Raw genomic sequence first — 18,856 nt, 5'->3', positions numbered from 1 at the left:
GGGGCTTAGTCGCAAGGGAACTGCCTTGGCTCTTCGGTATATATATATATATATATATATATATATATATAGATATATAAGCAATTTATTGCCAGTGGTTGGCAAGTAAGATAAGGGGGCTGCTTCATAACAATAATAATTGTTTGTTTGTTTTTTAATTTTCTAAACTTTCCCCACAAAAAAAGAACAGTACTAACAATCTTAACCTTATTTACATCCTTTTATTTTATTTTATTTTTTTTCTTGGTTAGCTAGTACATAGCTATGAGCCTACGGCCTCCTCACTGTATGTGAGTGTTCAGTTGTCATTAGCAGATCATAGAACTATGAAGCCAGCTGGTTCTGGTGTGCTCAGTACCCTAGTAATTATGGAGATGAACAATGGTACCATGTGGCAGAAACAACACCGCTTCAAGGTATCCAGAAACTTAACATAACAGAAAGCTGATGGAATAATCACTGTGTTATACTAGATGCTATTACTTTATTACCTTATATAACATTTATTCATATTTTAGAGACATAGACTACTTTTAGTTATACATACATATTGTAGATAGATTTTATGACTAGATACGGATTTTTAGCCTTTATTTTTATCTATGTTTTTCATAGCTACAGTATTTATGGAGTTTATATCTATGCACATTACTTAGGTCTTTTACCAATAGTTTTGTATATAGTTTTTGTATGCAGTTTTTATATGCATTTATATGTGTCTTTTATATGCAGTTTTCTCTATATGTAGCCTTCTCTACATTTATAAGTTTTATATAGCTTTAATGCTTTAATTGACCTATGACATCAGTGATTGTCAATGGTTCCATCTGTATATAAGCAATGGAGTGTTTTATTTTCTTGTCTGATGAAGCAATTAGTTTTGCGAAAGCGCTCACCACTGTTCTTATTTATTTTTTGTGTTATTAAAGACGCTATTGTGTGGTACCTCGATGTATTTTTGGTTATATATAGTTTTGGTTTTGTGCACCTGGGTTTTACCTGAAGCCGTTTCTCTCTTTATACATACTTTATTACCTTATCTGAACTGCTGCAGTGTTAAAGTGATGTTTTCTGTGTTCGTCTGTCTCTATATTTCACAGTCTGATATGCTTCATGCCCTACATCATGGCCCAAAAAGTTGAGAAGGACCAGCTCACTTACGTTAACAAATTCTTCTTCTTCTTCTTCTTCTTTCGGCTTTATCCCAGTTAGGGGTCGCCACAGCGGATCACCTGTCCGCACATTGAATGGCAGTGGAGTTTTACGGTGTCGAGTTGCCAGCCCGCGCCCCGTAACCTTCCACAGAAGGCACACTCACATGCACACCTAGGGCCAATTTAGAGTGTCCAATCCACCTGCAGCATGTCTTTGGGATGTGGGAGGCTTGAGAGCACGAGGAAAAAACCCGCGACCACAGGGAGGACATGCAGACTCCGCACAGAAGGCACCCCAGCCGAGGATTGAACCAGAGAACCTCTCGCTGTGAGGCGGCAATGCTAACCACTGCACCACCGTGGCCGCCCTACTTACGTTAACAAATTAAAATACATAAAATAAGGGAAGGGTTGTGTCACAACTCATGAACACACATAACAAAACCAAAAATTGTTACCTGGCTAACTGTTAGGAACTTTAAAGCAATTCTTCGAAACGTGTGCCTTGTTACTATAGCATGACCTGGTCCCTGTCCAAGGTTGCAGTTTCTGAAGTCAGTCAGTGGAGCCTGTGAACCGTCTGGACAAAGTAACATGTAGCTTTCATCTGTAGGTATAAAAATATGAAACACAGTAAACAGTTACTGGCACTTCAGAGAAAACAATGAAAAACTGTTACACTTCTGTTCTGGTGCTGTGCCCATGATAGATGCAGTACCCTAGTATGGCATTATACTTACAGTAGGAAGGCTTGCATGCTTTGGCCTACCTGTACCCCACCATCTCAGCATGGACTACCCTTAATCCCACCCTCTCAGCATGACATGCACTGATAACAGTGAAGTTTGTGTGCATTTGTCACCAGATGCTCACCACATTCTGCATAACATTTGCCTGCACTTCCCCTTACTTTTCACTTGATTGAGTTAGAACCCCCAGCCTCCACATAAGGCCATAGTCAGGCAGGAAAACCACCCACTTCCCCCTCCTAGAATGAATGATCCAGCATCAAGCCCTTCACCCTCCTGCCAGTAAGCTCTTCTAGTGTCGGATCCCACTACTCAAAGGAAACATTGATGTGGTGCAACTCAATATGTATGTAATAAATATTCTACAAAGAGTTATTCCTGATAATTAATACAATGTAAAGTTTCATGAATGTGTGGCATTTTCCATTAAGATTACTATTAAATTAATCACACTATATACCTTACTTTCTGTAGATCAGTATGTATGTATACCTTTAAGAAGCTTTCCATGGGCTTGCACATATGTATAAATACTGAGCATGTGCAAGCCTGACTGCCATTCTGTAGTAAGTTGTTGAGATGTAAGCATGCAGGTCTGTGTTGTCTGTCAGTTAATCAGTTTGTTTATATTTTGTGTTGTTGCTATCTATCCTGATATGTTTCTATGCAATAAAGCATATAAACGAACTACCCTGCCTGTTCGTCTTGACTTATAACCAAGGAAGAGCGACATGGTGTCAGAATGGGATCCAGATTCAAGACCAAGAGGCACTCAGTTCATGTTGTTGGAATATAGAGGAATGAATCATCCCAACTGAACGTATATTTTGACCAAACAAATAGGTCAGAAATGAATTCCAGGTATTAAAACTTACATAAATGATTTCTTGCTCAAAGAATATAAAACAAAGCACTCAGAACACTCAAAACGAGTTTCTAGTTATATGAAATGTCCAAAACTGTGACAATATTGATAAAAAATTTTGAAATAATTATGAAAATGTCTGAAATAATGTCTGAATCCCATAAAATGTATAAAATAAGGAAAATGTCCATATTTTTTCGCTATATGTTACTTTTTCCCATTAATTAAAGATATTTGAGATATCCAAGTTGTATGAAGTGTTTACAAGTTTGTGCAGTATTACAGTATAGTTATTTTGCAAAATGCAGCCATTTCAAAGCATATTTCACAAAATACAGTATTTGAAAGAGTTCATTGTGCATTTGAATGTTATTAAAAGTATCGACTGTGTGTGCATGTTCATATATAATTACAAGACCCATATTTTCAGTGTGTTTGGAATAATTTGTTGGCATGGCATATGGATTTCAAAAACCGGGTTCACTTGTATTTGATAATAATATTGCAGAGAATTGGAGAGTGTTTGAACAAGAGTACAGTATTTTCATACAAGTAGCATTTTCTGATAAAGATGCACATACAAAGGCATTTATTCTGCTTAATTTTACTGGTTCAGAAGCCATAGAAAGAGAGTGTTCATTTGTGTATGCGCCTGCTGTGTATGTAGGGGAGGGGGAAATCTGCCACATAGTGGTACCTGCTGAATCCAGGGAAGAACCTGAGTGCTTAAAATGTAAATTCAGAGAAATGTGTAGCCCCCAAACAAATATTACAATGGAAAGGCACTTATTTTACACAAAGGATCAAAAGCCTGGTGAAACCTTTGCAGCATATATAAAAGCCTTATTTCTCAAAGCTAAAACGTGCAGATTTGGTGATTTAAGGCATGAGTTGATAAAAGATAGACATGTGTGGTATAAAAGATGATGCTGTGAGAAATATTTTGCTTCATGACAGTGATTTAACTTTGAATAAGGCCATAGAGATTTGTCAGATATATGAGCTCACAGAAAAGCACACAAATATGCTTACAAGTGAGAAATGCTTGCTTCCAGTATTTTGTAAGGCCAATGTTGATAGTATGCAACACAGAAGAAACAGGCCCAAGCACATGGCAGCAACTGTAAACCCTGCAACAGTCCCTGGGCAACCCTGTACCTTTCTGGCAAATTCCAGAGTGCACACAGTCTCAGTGAAGCATAAGGTTTACTCAGCAAACTCAGAGCATGTACCCACACCTAGCCTCATAGCCAACTGTCATAATTGTGGTGGTAATAATGTGTCTAAAAGAAAAACATGCTTAGCTTTTGGTCAGCAATGCCAGAGATGTAAAAAGTAGAATAATTTCCAAAGATTCTGTAAACCAAAAGAGGCTCATTCTTTTATTAAAAGAGAACATTCAAAGAGACAAGTTGATCAATTAGAAAGCTGTGACCCTACTTTTTTATGTTGATGGTGTGTCTGTGCTTAATGAAACAGTCAATGCAGTAGATTTATGGGCAATAAATGAAGTATTTTGTACTGTTCAGATAAATGGAAGCCCCATAGAGCTCAAAGCTGACACAGGTTCAAAGTGCCATGTTATATCAGCAGAAATATTTGCTAGAGTATGTGCTGGTAAGAAGGGTGATTTAGCAAAGTGTGTGAAGTTTGTTGCTTATGGTGGTGAATCAATTCAAACCGAAGTCTCAGTAGTGCTTTCATGTTATTTTGCTGGGAAGTGCAATGACTTGCAATTTTACATGGTCAAATAGCACGTACAGTCATTATTAGGCCTCAGAGACAGCTTGACAATGAGACTGCTTTCATTTAATAAGTCGACCATGTAAGCTTAAAACACCACTGTTCTAATTTCGCCCAGTCTATCGTCTCTATCTATGCTGATCTTTTTGAAGACAAATTAGGCAAACTCCCAGTTGTGTATTCCATGAGTCTAGACCCAGAGGTCCTCCCAGTTGTCAGACCAGCCCAGAAAGTTCCAGTAGCTATGCAGAACAGAGCTAAAGCTGAGCTAGATAAAACTGTGCAGCAAGGTGTGATTTGTCCAGTTGCTGAACCTACTGAATAGGTATCCTCCATGGCGGTAGTTTATAAGAAAAGCTCAGATGATATCAGAATATGTATTGCTCCATGAGATTTAAACAAAGCACTGAAAAGACCTTGTCATCCAATGCGTACAGTCAGAGAAGTCCCTGCTCTCATGCCAAATACCACTGTTTTTTCCTGTCTTGGATGCAAAGAGTTCATTTTGGCAAATTTAGCTCAACCACAAATCCTCCTTGCTAACCACTTTCAGTACTCCTTTTGGCAGGTACAAATTTTTGAGAATGCCATTTGGGATAAATTCTGCCAGTAAAGTCTTCCAGCATGCAATGAAACTATTTTTTTCTGGGTATCCCTGTGCTATTATAGTAGATGATATTGTAGTAGGAGGTAATGGTGAAGCTGAGCATGACAGAAACCTCAAGAAAGTTCTGGAAAGAGCACATGAAGTGAATCTTAAGCTGAATCCTCAGAACTGCAACTTCAGGCTGTGAGAAGTTACTTACGCTGGTCATTTGTTTATCAATTCTGGCTTATGACCAGATCCTTCCAAGCAAACTGCAATTCTTGAGATGTAGACTCCAGACAATGTTCAAGCCCTGCAATGTTTTCTTTTTATGTTTAACTTTCTAGGCAAGTTCATTCCAGACTTGAGCCAACTTTCAGCACCACTCAGAGAGCTGACATGTAAAGATGTATCCTAGTCACAGTTAGAACAGCATGAAAGAGCATTTGATGTCCTGAAACAGAGAACTCCCAGTCCACCAACTCTCAGATACTATGATGTTCTCAAACCAGTTACTCTTTCATGTGATGCTTCGAAGTTTGGTTTTGTTGCAGTCATTCTACAAGATGGTCAACCTGTTGCCTATGCATCAAGAGCTCTTACCCTAATTGAGATGCAGTATGCCCAGATCAAGAAAGAGCTTTTGGCAATTGTGTTTGCATGTTCGAAGTTCCGTGATTATATTTATGGTCAAGCTACCCAGACTGAAACTGATTACCAACCTCTAGTCACTATTTTGAGAAAGCCTATGTATACGGCTCCTGCCAGATTGCAATGCAAGATGCTCAAACTGCAAAAGTACAATTTCAATCTTGTTTACACAAAAGGCAAACTTCTTTATCTTGCTGGTACTTTATCCAGATCGCCCAGAAATATCACTGAACAGCATGAACATGAGACACTTGATTTTGAAGTCATGAAAGTGAGAAATTTTTCTTCCACACATCTTGATGAGCTCAGAAGTCATACAGCCTCAGTACCAGTTCTTCAGAAGCTCAACCACTTTATCAATCAAGGATGGTCATGAAAGCAATCTTGTTTACCAGTTGACCTGCAACCTTATTTTCCTTACAGAGATGAGATTTTGTCAGATGATGGTACCATCCTGAAAGATCCAAAAGTGATTGTTCCAAACTCCTTACAACTAGAGTACGTTACTATTTTGCATCGTGGACACCCAGGAACTGATTCTACCAAAAGAAGAGTAAGAGGACTAGTATTTTGGCCTTCTATGTCAAGGGACATTAGGAAAGTACTTTCATCTTGTTCTGTATGTAATAGTACTAAGCCACATCAACAGAAAGAACCACTTCAGCTAAACCAGATTCCTGAACTCCATTGGTTGACAGTAGCTACAGACGTTTTCGAATGGAATGGTCAACATTACTTGGTGTTAGTAGACTCTTATTCAAATTGGTTCAAGATCGACCTCCTTCCTAATCTAGCATCCAGTACAGTCATTACTAAGATGAAACGTCATTTTGCAGTCCATGGTAGTCCGCACAAAGTTACTTCTGACAATGGTGCACAGTTTACAAGCCAGCAGTTCAAATGATTTGCTGAAGAGTGGGATTTTATTTATGTTACAAGTAGCCCTGAGTACCACACTTTAATGGTTTGGCAGAACGTGCAATTCAAAGTGCAAAACAGTTACTAGAGAAGTCAAAACAAGGCAATAGTGATGTTTTCCTGAATCTCTTGAATCTTAGAAATATTTCTTGTGATAAGCATCTTGGTTCACCTGCACAGAGACTCTGTCAAGGCAAACCAGAATCACACTACCAATCAGCCATAATCTATTGGTTCTATGTGTCAAGAACAACAGATCAGTGAAAGCGCTTATCCCAGAAATCTTATTATGATACGTCCAGCAAACTGCTCAATCCATTACGAGAAGGGGAGATAGTGAGGATGCAGACATCCAAAGGTTTTGATCGGATTGGAGTCATGAAAAATTTATGTCCAGAACCAAGATTGTACATTATGAAATCACAAGGAGTTGAATTTAGGCAGACTCTGAAACATTTGGTACCGGTGCCTTAGTCTGCGTTGCAGCATCATACCTAAGAGGAAGACTCTAGATCTCAGCGTGAGTTATCCAGGGTTTCATTTCCAGACGACATTCCAGTAAATATCCCTGTTCCTGAGAAGATTTCCAAAACTCCAGAAACAGATTGTTCACTGATAACGGTCCCTGGTGCTAAAACCGGTTCTAATTGCTATATCACTATATCAGGTCGCATTTCCAGACCATGTTTCAGATACACGACAACTTGGATATGAACGCTGTGTTTATTTCTTACTGTCTGTATAACTGCATGCCTTTTCCAAATGTCACTATATTGTGGGCAATTCACTAAACAGGGAAGATGTAGATCATTATGTATGTATACCTTTAAGAAGCTTTCCATGGGCTTGCACAAGTGTATAAATACTGAGCACGTGCAAGCCTGACTGCCATTTTGTAATAAGCATGCACTTCTGTGTAGTCTGTCAGTTAATCAGTTTGCTTATATTTTGTATTGTTGCTATCTATCCTGATGTGTTTCTATGTAATAAAGCATATACTTGCCCAACATTTCCCGGAATTCATTAATTCCAATGCCCTGGACCAGCTCGTTCTTACCCCCACTGGAGGTAGCAACAGCCTTGACCTGGTCATTACTAACATGGGCGACCATTGCTCTACACCAACAGTCAACTCCTCCCTGGTTAGATCCAGCCACAAACTAATCACCTTGGAAGTCCACATCCCTCCCACCCCCCACCCCACCCCCCGCACCATGAACCACCATGAAAAACTTCTCCAAAGCTAACTTTGGGCTCCTAAAAACAGAGGTGGCTAACTTCATGGCATCCATGCAAATGGAGAATAGTTGCATGACCGCCGAATCATACACCAATGCACTGTACGAACATGTACACAAATGCAAGGATCTCGCCACACCCAATAGAATGAAGATGCTCTCCTCCAAAAAAAAGAAGCCAAATCTGGTGTTCCCCTGCCATAAACAAACTCTACAACAGAAGGAGGAAACTGATGCGGAATAAGGTGAAGTCCCAAGACTGGAAAATCTCCCTTATCAGCCTCAACAAAAAGTTGAGATCCCTCATCAAATCCTCTAAAGCTAGCTATGAAAACAGAATTGCAGCAGATAGTAAAGACAACCACAAAGCCATCCATAGTTATGGAAAGAATCTCCACGGCAATACCCAGGTTTGCTCTGAGCTACTGCACAATGGCACCTCCTATATTGAGCCAACAGATATTGCCAATATATTGGCCGACAGATTCAGTGCCAACTTTACCCCTCTCTCCCCCCAAAGGACCAATCACAATACCAGTAGATTGCCAGGCACCCAGTATTACTGCTGCACAGGTTAAAACAGCACTGTCCAAGGCCAAGAATACAGTGTCTATGGGACCTAACAATATTCCTGGCTGTGTTCTACATGAACTACAGAGTAAACTGGCACCTTACCTGTGTGCCCTGTTCAATCACAGCCTCACCTCAGGCTTTGTCCCTTTCAAATGTTGCACTGCTATAGTCATCCCTCTCCACAAAGGAGGAGCGACTACAGACCCTGGGAACTATTCCTCCATTAGCCTGATGAGTCTGATATGCAAAGCTATGGAACACATTATCATGGGCCTAATAAACAAGGATATAGGAAATTTCCAAACTCTGGATCTCACACAGTTTGGTTTTGTGAAGGGTAGATCATGCCTGCTCAACTTGGTCAACTTCTTTGAGTCAGTCCCCAGAGCTGTGGATGAAGGCAAGGTGGTTCATACAGCCTACCTTTATCTGGCCAAGGCCTTTGATACCATTCCCGAGTCAGGGAATCATAGAAAAACTCACTACGCTAGGCATCAACCTCTATATCACCAGGTGGGTTGCAAACTGGCTCACAGATAGAACCCACAGTGTGAAAGTAGCTGACTCAAAGCCAGACTGCTGACCAGTCATGAGTGGAGTCAACAGGGTTCAGTCCTGGATCCTCTCCTGTTTGGTATCTACTTCTCTGAACTCCAAGCCAACACGAAGGGACTCTATCTGACAAAGTTCACAGACAATTGCAAGTTGGGAGCTATTATTAACTCCCCAAGTGATGTTGACATCCTACAGAAAGGTCTCATTGAGACCAAAGACTGGTGTCAGAACCATGGCCTTAAGCTCAATGCCAAAAAATGTGTTGTCATCCCCTTTGGGGAAAAACCCAATTCCCAAAAATTATCACATCGATGGTAGTCCACTGAACACAAAAGGCATTAAGAGAGATCTGGGAACACAGATTGACAGCAACCTCTCTTTTGGCCACCACATTGCCACTATGGTCAGAAAGTCCTATGTGGCACATCTCATTACTAAGGGTTTTGCATCCAGGAAGAAAGAGGTCATTGTCTCCCTCTACTCTTTCCTCATTAGGCCAGTCATCAAGTACAATGCCCCATTTTACCACAAACGAAGCACTAAAGGAAATAAGGCTGCAGGCACAATACAAAGGATTTATTCAGGAAACACAAAAACATAAACGCTGGAACAACTCCACTGCGTTTCGTTTCCAATTGACTTCATCAGACAACCTAACCCTCACAAATCCCCTCTCTTAAATACATCCACCACATTCAATTAACCCAAAATTAACATCCAATTAATTAACTTGAGGTGTTCATAATAAACTGTGATTTAAGTTGAAATAAAATAAAAGAAACATACATCTAATCACACAAATGAATAAAGCATTAATAAAAATAGATTATAATGTAAATCTAAGTGTAATCTTGTTTTATCCACTTGATGGCGCCAATTACTGTTTATGTATTCTTAGTTATTATTGAAACATGAAAGCAGACTTTGCATTATTTATGTGTTTATAACTACTATATATATTTTTTATAAATATATTTGTAGGCTTTATCATGCTAATTAGAGTGTTAGAAGTGAAGATTACACTTAGATTTACATTATAATCTATTTTTATTAATGCTTTATTCATTTGTGTGATTAGATGTATGTTTCTTTTATTTTATTTCAACTTAAATCACAGTTTATTATGAACACCTCAAGTTAATTAATTGGATGTTAATTTTGGGTTAATTGAATGTGGTGGATGTATTTAAGAGAGGGGATTTGTGAGGGTTAGGTTGTCTGATGAAGTCAATTGTGGAACGAAAACGCAGTGTGGAGTTGTTCCAGCATTTATGTTTGTGTTTCCTGAATAAATCCTTCGTATTGTGCCTGCAGCCTTATTTCCTTTAGTGCTTCGTTTGTGGTATATTGGTTTTTACTAGCACTAAATTCCATACAATGCCCCATTTTGGCATGTACCTCACTAGACACCTGCAACAAATGGAGAGGCCGCAAAAGTACCTGACAAAGAGGATCCTAGGCCTTAAACACTTGTCCTATATGGACAGACTCAAAAAACTCCAACTATTCTCTGTCTCATATCACCTACTTAGAGGTGATCTTTGCTTGACTTACAAAGCCATGTCTGACCCAGCTCTGTTAGAAATGCTACATCTAAAGAAATCCCAATCCCTCCACACTACATGCTCCAGAGACCTCAACCTCATTACCACAATCAACAGAACATGCTGGAGGGACAGGTTCATAACCCAGAGACTGCCCATGCTATGGAATAGACTTCCCATACATGTCAAACAGAGCACCACACTGGCCCTCTTCAAGAGAACTCTTGATGAGTGGATGGGAAATAGAAAATTCACCCCGGGGATCACTCCAGTGGCTCTACGTGACAGAGGCACTGGGAACTAAGGTCGGGTGGCATGATGCCAGAATAATCCTATGGGCTAGACTTGTAAAGACTCCAGGGCCATTAGCCTAGAACACACCTATGAACCTATGAACCTATATAAATGAACTACCTCACCTGTTCATCTTGACTTATAACCAAGGACGAGTGACACTTTCTACCAGGAATCATAATTTTTTCTGTAATATCATGACATGTTACCAAAAGATAAATGATAATGTCACAAGTTCAACAATATGGCCTCAGATGGTGAAAACTCATTGAGGTCAAATCTGTTTTAAATGCTTAGTACCTCAATAAAACAATCAGAAGGGGAAATACAGCTTTTAATGAACTATAAATTTATCTGTGTCTAAATATGAGTTTTGCTCCTTTAACAATGTGCCTTAAAAAAAGATGTCAAAGTAGAAAATTACTTCAACCAAATGTACTATCAGTGTGCTTACTGCTTACTGACTAGTAGCCTGAATCTAAAAGTCTGCCTAACATGAAGCTGTTTGCTGAGACTGACTGAACAGAGACATTGGTGACACTGTATGCTTACTGTACAAGCAGGGTACTGACAGTGTGACAATGCATGGTGACTTTACAGGGAGGTTGTTGACACTGTTTTCTGACTGTACAGGGAGTTTGTTGACAATGTATGGTGACTGTACAGGGAGGTCGGTGACAGTTTTTTGACTGTACAGGGAGGTTGGTGACACTGTATTGTGACTGTACAGGGAGGCTGGTGACACTGTATTGTGGCTGTACAGGGAGGTTGGTGACTCTGTATGCTAATGGCATGAGAGAGTTGGGGGTGCTATATGCTTACTGTACAAGAAGGTTGACAACACTGTATGCTGATGGTTTAGTGAAGTTGATGACACTACATGCTGACTACAGGAAAATTGGTGGCACTGTACTCTGACTGTTCAAAAAGATTGATGACACTGTATATCGATTGTTCAAGAAGGTTGGTGACACTGTACGCGGTGTGTACAACAAGGATGATAACACCATATGCTAGTGGTACATTGAGGCTTGTGACACTCCATGCTGACTGACTGACTGTACAGGACAAGGCAACATATTACACTGAGAGGAACTGACTGTACAGGGAGATCAGTGGAACTGTATGCTGAGGCTGACTGTACAGGGAGGTCAGTGACACTGTATGCTGACAGTACTATGAAACAGATGACACTATATGCTGACTACAGGAAAATTGGTGGCACTGTGTGCTAACTGTTCAAAAAGACTGATGACACTGCATACCGGTTCACTGAGGTTGTTGACACTGTATGCTGATGGCACAGGAAGGCTGTTGACACTGTATGCTGATGGCACAGGGAGGCTGTTGACACTGTATGTTGGCTGTTCAAGGAGATTAGTGACACTGTATGCTGATGTCACTGGGAAGTTGGCGACTCTATATGTTGACTGTACAGTACGGTTAGTAGCATTGTATGCAGACCATACAGGGAGATTAGTGACACTGTATGTTATGGTACTGGGAAGTTGGCGACTCTATATGCTGACTGTACAGTAAGGTTGGTAGCATTGTATGCAGATCATACATAGAGATTAGTGACACTGTATGCTGATAGTACTGGGAAGTTGGTGACTCTATATGCTGACTGTACAGTAAGGTTGGTGGCTTCGTATGCGGACCATACAGGGAGATTAGTGACACTGTATGCTGATGGTACTGCAAAGTTGGTGACTCTATATGCTACCTGTACAGTAAGGTTGGTGGCATTGTATGCAGACAATACAGGGAGATTGGTGATACTGAATGCTGTAACACTGTATGCTGGCTGCAGGAACAATGTGACATTGTATTCTGACTGCACAGGAAGGATGGTGACAATGCATGCTGACTGACTGTACTGGAAGTACAGGGGACACTACATGCAGATGCAGACTGACTGCTGCACCATGATATTGGTGATATAGTACACTGAGATGAACTTCCTGTACATGGAGACTGGAGACAGTGTATGCCGAGCCTGACTGACTGTACAGGCATATCAGTGAAACTGTATGCTGAGACTGACTGAGCGACTGTGCAGTGAGGCTGCTGGCACTTTCTGCTGATTAACTGATTTCCCACCACACCTACCGAAGCCTCGCAGATTGGCATCCCTGCAAAAATGTTTGAGTGGGGGGGGGCTTTTTGTAAACTTCTTTGACTAAAATTTTGTTTGATGTAAAAAAAAAAAAAAAAAATCAGTAAAACATAAAAATGCTGTTTGACAATATTGGAAAGCTAATTATTGACACCTGGACACCTGTAAACAATCACTAGTTTATTCCCGTTTTTCAGCGCTGTTCATGTTTTCATTCACTTCGGGTTGGGGGTGGATATAATGGTTAAGGTGGTCACCTCACAGATACAAAATACAGAGCTTGATTCTCACCCTTAAAAGGGAGATTATTAGGCTTAAAATGGCCCATGAGAGCAGCTAGCCTAGTACTTACTTATGAACCTATAAACCTCTACATAATCTGTCTGTAGGAAGACAGCGTCAGGCATGTCATGCCGATTCAGTAGCTCTGGCTCCAATGTCACATGGCTTCTTTTTAAACTGTCTAATAGAAGTTTGCCCATCAGCCCTGCTGTTCTTTGGACTGCCCATCAAATTTGGTAAATACAGAATCAACACAAACTCACCTTCAGATGCTTGGAAACTTTATGGCTATTTAATTGGTACTTAAAGCTGCAAGGCTGCAATGAGGAATTGTTAAAAAATGTGCGCCGGTGGAGTTGAAAGTCTGAGAAACTGAAGAGTAAATTTGATTTGTTATGGAATGAAGCACTTTTGAATGCTAAGTCCATCTGGAAGGAACAGTGTATATTTTCATGTCATCTGTTAGGATGGGCAGGTAATGGCAGAAAGTGACTCCATAGGGGATATGTAAGAAAAGTGGTAAATCTAAACTTTCTTTGGGAAGGGAGCATGAAAAAGACAGCACAGTGGCTTCAGTTCCAGTGGTAAACCTAGATTTTCCATGAGGAAAATAGGAGGAAAAAGGCTGGAGAACCAGTTGTCCAATGGCCAGGTCCAACAGTATACTTCCCAACCACTTAGCACAAGAATTCTGAACAAAGTCAAAAATAAAGGCCCAAAATTAGGGACATCTTTTAAATATTAGTTGCTAGAATAACATAGTTTACATTAGTATGCATTTTTGGAAGGAGATGAAGTCTGAAACGCAATTGTTTATTGACTTCAATCCTCAATGATTAGCCAGAAAACCACACATTTTATCAGGAACAAAACAAAAATAGGAGGGAAAAACCTGGGGAATCTGTGAAAATCTAGACATGTATGCCTAAGAACTACATGGAAAGGGGTTGGGTGCCTTCTTGAAACTAGCAGCGGTGGGAGCTCTTCAGAACTAAACTTCAAAATCAGAGGGAAAGAATAACAGGATATGAACTAAGTTTTTGACCACAAAGTGATCCCAGTATTACAAATGTACAAATTGTTTTTCACAGTGATTTGAAGTTTTGTTTTTTTCCAGGAAGAACCACTTCAGTGGCAGGTGGATAGAGTAATAATCATGGACTTTGGTGTGTGGCTCAGCATATATAGAAGGACATCTGAAGGACACTAACAGCAGGTGGGCCTCTGACAGCATTCCCATTACTCTAGCAGAAAGGTGGGACTGGGACTGGAGAATGTACCATTTGTGGATAACAGGCCTTCATTCTGTCAGTAGCAACCTCCTGTACCCCCACCACAGGGGACATGATAAGGTAACCCTACTGGCACAGAAGTGCAACATCAGATCTGCTTCCTTTCTGATTTCTAACTGGCAAATTAACTGAGCTGTAATAAGTGCACGACTAAGGCTGTTCTCCTCCAGCATGCGCCAGTTATCGTTCCATATAAGTGAATGTACCATAGGTGGGGGCTGTCCCTTGCATTCACATTTTCAGAACTCTTCCGTTCAGTTAGCAGTTCAGAAGAATGAATTTAGCAGGACAGCATTTCTGAGATAATAGTGAAATACCGCTCAGCGTTATTCCGTCAGAACACACAACCAGGATCCGCTGACTTGTGCTCCTGCCCGGTTCTTAACAGTTGATGAAGACTACAACACTCTGCACATTGACTACACTTAGTCTTAGCTTACTAGTCATATGTTTTACTTCTAATGATGGATAAGCTGTGTAAAGAAAGCTGTGATGAGAGCAACTGGTTGTTATTTTTGTCAGTGTCAGATGCACAACTCAGAAATTGCTGCTGTATGTTCACACACAGCCCAAGAAAAAGCTGCAGTTTTATGTTAAATATTGTTTTCTTACCTGTAACATTGTTGATTGCCATGTGATCAAGAAATGCCACATCTGCATCACCATTCCTCAGGCAGCTGTATGAAAAAGGAAGCATTCATTAGCTTACAACATTAAAATATCAGTGCATCTGCTATCACTTCTGCTATGAGCAAACATTCTTTTATCAAATGGATTATTTTAACAGAACAAAATTATACCTGCAGAGAGCACATAACTGCATTAGATTATGTCTGTTTCCATCAACAGAAGGTGCTTCTGCACCATTATAGGCCTGTGGTGACCTCTGCAGGAAGAGACTGGAACTGCAGTAGCTGTGAGCTTCATGCAGTCATTGCCACTGTGTTATTGCCTACAGTGACCCCTGCTGGAAGCAACTGCGACTGCAGTAGCTGTGAGGTCTATGCAGTCAGTGTATTATTACCTATATTGAGCCCTGCTGGAAGATGCTGAGGCTGAAGTATCTGTGATCTCTTCCAATGTCTGTACTTCTGCAGAGATATCAATACTAAGTCCTGCTGGGAGGAGCTGCAGCTGCAGCGACTGTGTGCTCTGTCAATGTCTGCCCCTACACATGAAAATCACAAACAGGAGGATAGACAGACTCACCATTGTTGGTGCCCTTTGCCTACTTTGAATGCATTAGACAGACTCACCATTGTTGGTGCCCTTTGCCTACTTTGAATATATTCAACTTAATGCTAAGAATGATGACACAACACTCAAATAAAGGACTAAACAGCACATGGAATCAGCCCTACTGATGTGGCACTTCCCTCAAGACAGTCTGAGGTTCAGTTATACACCTTCTCCAAGTCCACAAAACTCATGTAGACAATGTTGTCCAGCACTTATGCCCCCTTAAACATCTGTGCAAGAGAAACAGACGATCCCACTATTCATAGGTTCATAGGTAAGTACTAGGCTGACTGCCTTTGCATGACATTTTAAGCCTAGCCAATTTCATTTCAAAGGTGAGATTCGAATCCTGCACCTTGTATCTATGAGATAAAAACCTTAATCATTATGCTAAATCAAACCCCACAAAAAAGTCATCCTACCAGGATTTGGACCAGGGACCTTTTGATCTGCAGCCAAATGCTTTACCACATGACTGTACTCCCCATTTCACTGTCACTACAGCCAGATGTGAACCCACACTGACCTTCCTGAATCAGGAGAGCTGCTACTGGATCACCTCTCCTTTTCATTGAGGCTGATAGCCCATAACTGTCTACTTCTGAAAAATGGGAACTACTACCCCAATCTGTTAATTCAGAGATACTGTCTCCTACTTTCAATCAACACTGAAAATGCATGCTAACTCCTGACTGATCCCTTAAACTCAAATAACTCCCCACGCCCTCCAACTCCGTACATCTTTACATCTTCCTCTTACCTTCCTGATGCCTTTTACCTCCCACAACTCTAGTCACTCAACCATTTGTTACTCCTTAAAACTACTTCTACCTTTCTTCCCTTATTTGCTGGAACCAATCTTTATCTCCTTTAAATATTTCTCCCTTAAAGAACTCACCCCCTCTACAATACTCCCTTTCCCTTTTAAATATTGTACCCTTCACATTATAACTATCGTACCCTTCACATTATAACACTCCTCACTAACACTGTCCTCACACCCTATAGATGGTGTCAGTGTTCTATAATTTGTCTTACAACATTCTATGTTTACCATTTTAATATACTCATACATTTTTTTGTTTTTTTTTATGTACATGTGCAATATCCCAAGTAAAAGTATAATTCTGATGTTAATATTTATAGTACTGAATACAAATCTTAACAAAATGTATAAATCTCCTTATGTGCTATTTATGCTTTATAATAATATTTTAAGTTCTCATCATTCTGGTAAATACTGCCCTATTTTCTTGCCTTAATGTTTATTTCCTCTTCAATAATTTCATACTGAATTCATTATTGTAAGCTGATTTATCTTATCTAGAATACCCAAAACCACAATCAGCATAATTGTTAAACTCAGAGAAAAATTTTAAAAAATGCCGCACTAGAAAACAACAGAGTCATTAATTCAACAAACTCTGTTGTTTTCTAGTGCGGCATTTTTTTTTCTTTGATTTATCTTACCTGTAACTATGAATAAATGGAATGCGGAGCTTTGCTCCCTGGGCCTTTGCTGAAAAGGGGTTTACCACAAAAAAAAACCTGCTAGAATATCCTGGTAAAGAAATGCTAATAAATAAATAATGCTGAGCACAACACCCTAACAACTTCCAGCACCTTCAATATTCCTGATGAAGCATAGCCACTCCTCCTAGCCACCGCAGAACTATATAAACTCATCTAATGATGCAGATCCAGTTCTACTATCTGCTTTGACTACTGCATCCTCAAGGGAGGGCATGTCCTCTGAATTTAGGAATTCCCCTGGGAGTTTCTCTACCTCTCAACAATGTCACCATTCTGTCCCTACTGAGAACATATTGTGCAGCATTTGGCCTCACCTACAAAGTAATAGGGAGCTTTGCCAGCCTGTTTGAAGCTGTCTGAAAGCTGAAGGTCACATGACCTTGCCGAACTTCTCCAACACATGGGACTTGACTCTGGTGACTGCCATTGTTAATGCCTTTCTGCCTTGGTGATATTATCAGACAGATCAGAGCCCCTCTGTCTACACTGTACAGAAAGTCTCTATTTATCCTGATGGCTTCCCTAAGTACTGGCTTCTAAAAGCAGGCCTTAGGGTTATTGCCATGATAAGCACTGACCACTTTTTGGCCACAGCTCCTCACCAGCAATTCAGCTAGAATCTCTGTTTGGTCAATAATCCCTGTCCCACTGGTCTGTCTTGTTCCCAGCATCAGACGTTATTACAGGTGCTCCTTTCATTGGTCTGTCTTGTTCCCAGCATCAGACGTTATTACAGTTGTTCCTTTCATTGGACTGTCTTGTTCCCAGCATCAGATGTTATTACAGGTGCTCCTTTCATTGGTCTGTCTTGTTCCCAGCATCAGACGTTATTACAGTTGCTCCTTTCATTGGTCTGTCTTGTTCCCAGCATCAGACATTATTACAGTTACTCCTTTCATTGGTCTGTCTTGTTCCCAGCATCAGACATTATTACAGTTGCTCCTTTCATTGGTCTGTCTTGTTCCCAGCATCAGACGTTATTACAGTTGCTCCTTTCATTGGTCTGTCTTGTTCCCAGCATCAGACATTATTACAGGTGCTCCTTTCATTGGTCTGTCTTGTTCCCAGCATCAGACGTTATTACATCTGCTCCTTTCATTGGTCTGTCTTGTTCCCAGCATCAGACATTATTACAGTTGCTCCTTTCATTGGTCGGTCTTGTTCCCAGCATCAGACGTTATTACAGTTGCTCCTTTCATTGGTCTGTCTTGTTCCCAGCATCAGATGTTATTACAGGTGCTCCTTTCATTGGTCTGTCTTGTTCCCAGCATCAGACGTTATTACATCTGCTCCTTTCATTGGTCTGTCTTGTTCCCAGCATCAGATGTTATTACAGGTGCTCCTTTCATTGGTCTGTCTTGTTCCCAGCATCAGACGTTATTACAGTTGCTCCTTTCATTGGTCTGTCTTGTTCCCAGCATCAGACGTTATTACAGTTGCTCCTTTCATTGGTCTGTCTTGTTCCCAGCATCAGACGTTATTACAGTTGCTCCTTTCATTGGTCTGTCTTGTTCCCAGCAT

At 40.4% G+C, this 18,856-nt stretch overlaps 1 protein-coding gene across 1 annotated transcript in view; it reads right to left on the bottom strand.

The window, feature by feature from the left end:
• Positions 1 to 18,856, bottom strand: part of LOC122799664 (melanotransferrin-like) — a 560,015-nt gene that overhangs the window by 320,084 nt on the left and 221,075 nt on the right. The window contains exons 6-7 of the mRNA XM_044068867.1: positions 15,176 to 15,240; positions 1,613 to 1,761 (exon numbers count right to left, since the gene is read on the bottom strand). Of these exons, the coding sequence (XP_043924802.1) occupies positions 1,613 to 1,761; positions 15,176 to 15,240 (214 nt within the window). The remainder of the gene's footprint in view (positions 1 to 1,612; positions 1,762 to 15,175; positions 15,241 to 18,856) is intronic.

Source organism: Protopterus annectens, chromosome 4.part0, assembly GCF_019279795.1.
Source record: "Protopterus annectens isolate FY-2018-M chromosome 4.part0, PAN1.0, whole genome shotgun sequence".
NCBI lineage: Eukaryota > Metazoa > Chordata > Ceratodontiformes > Protopteridae > Protopterus > Protopterus annectens.
Note: the sequence above shows the minus strand (reverse complement) of the source record. Positions and strands in the feature narration are given on the sequence as shown.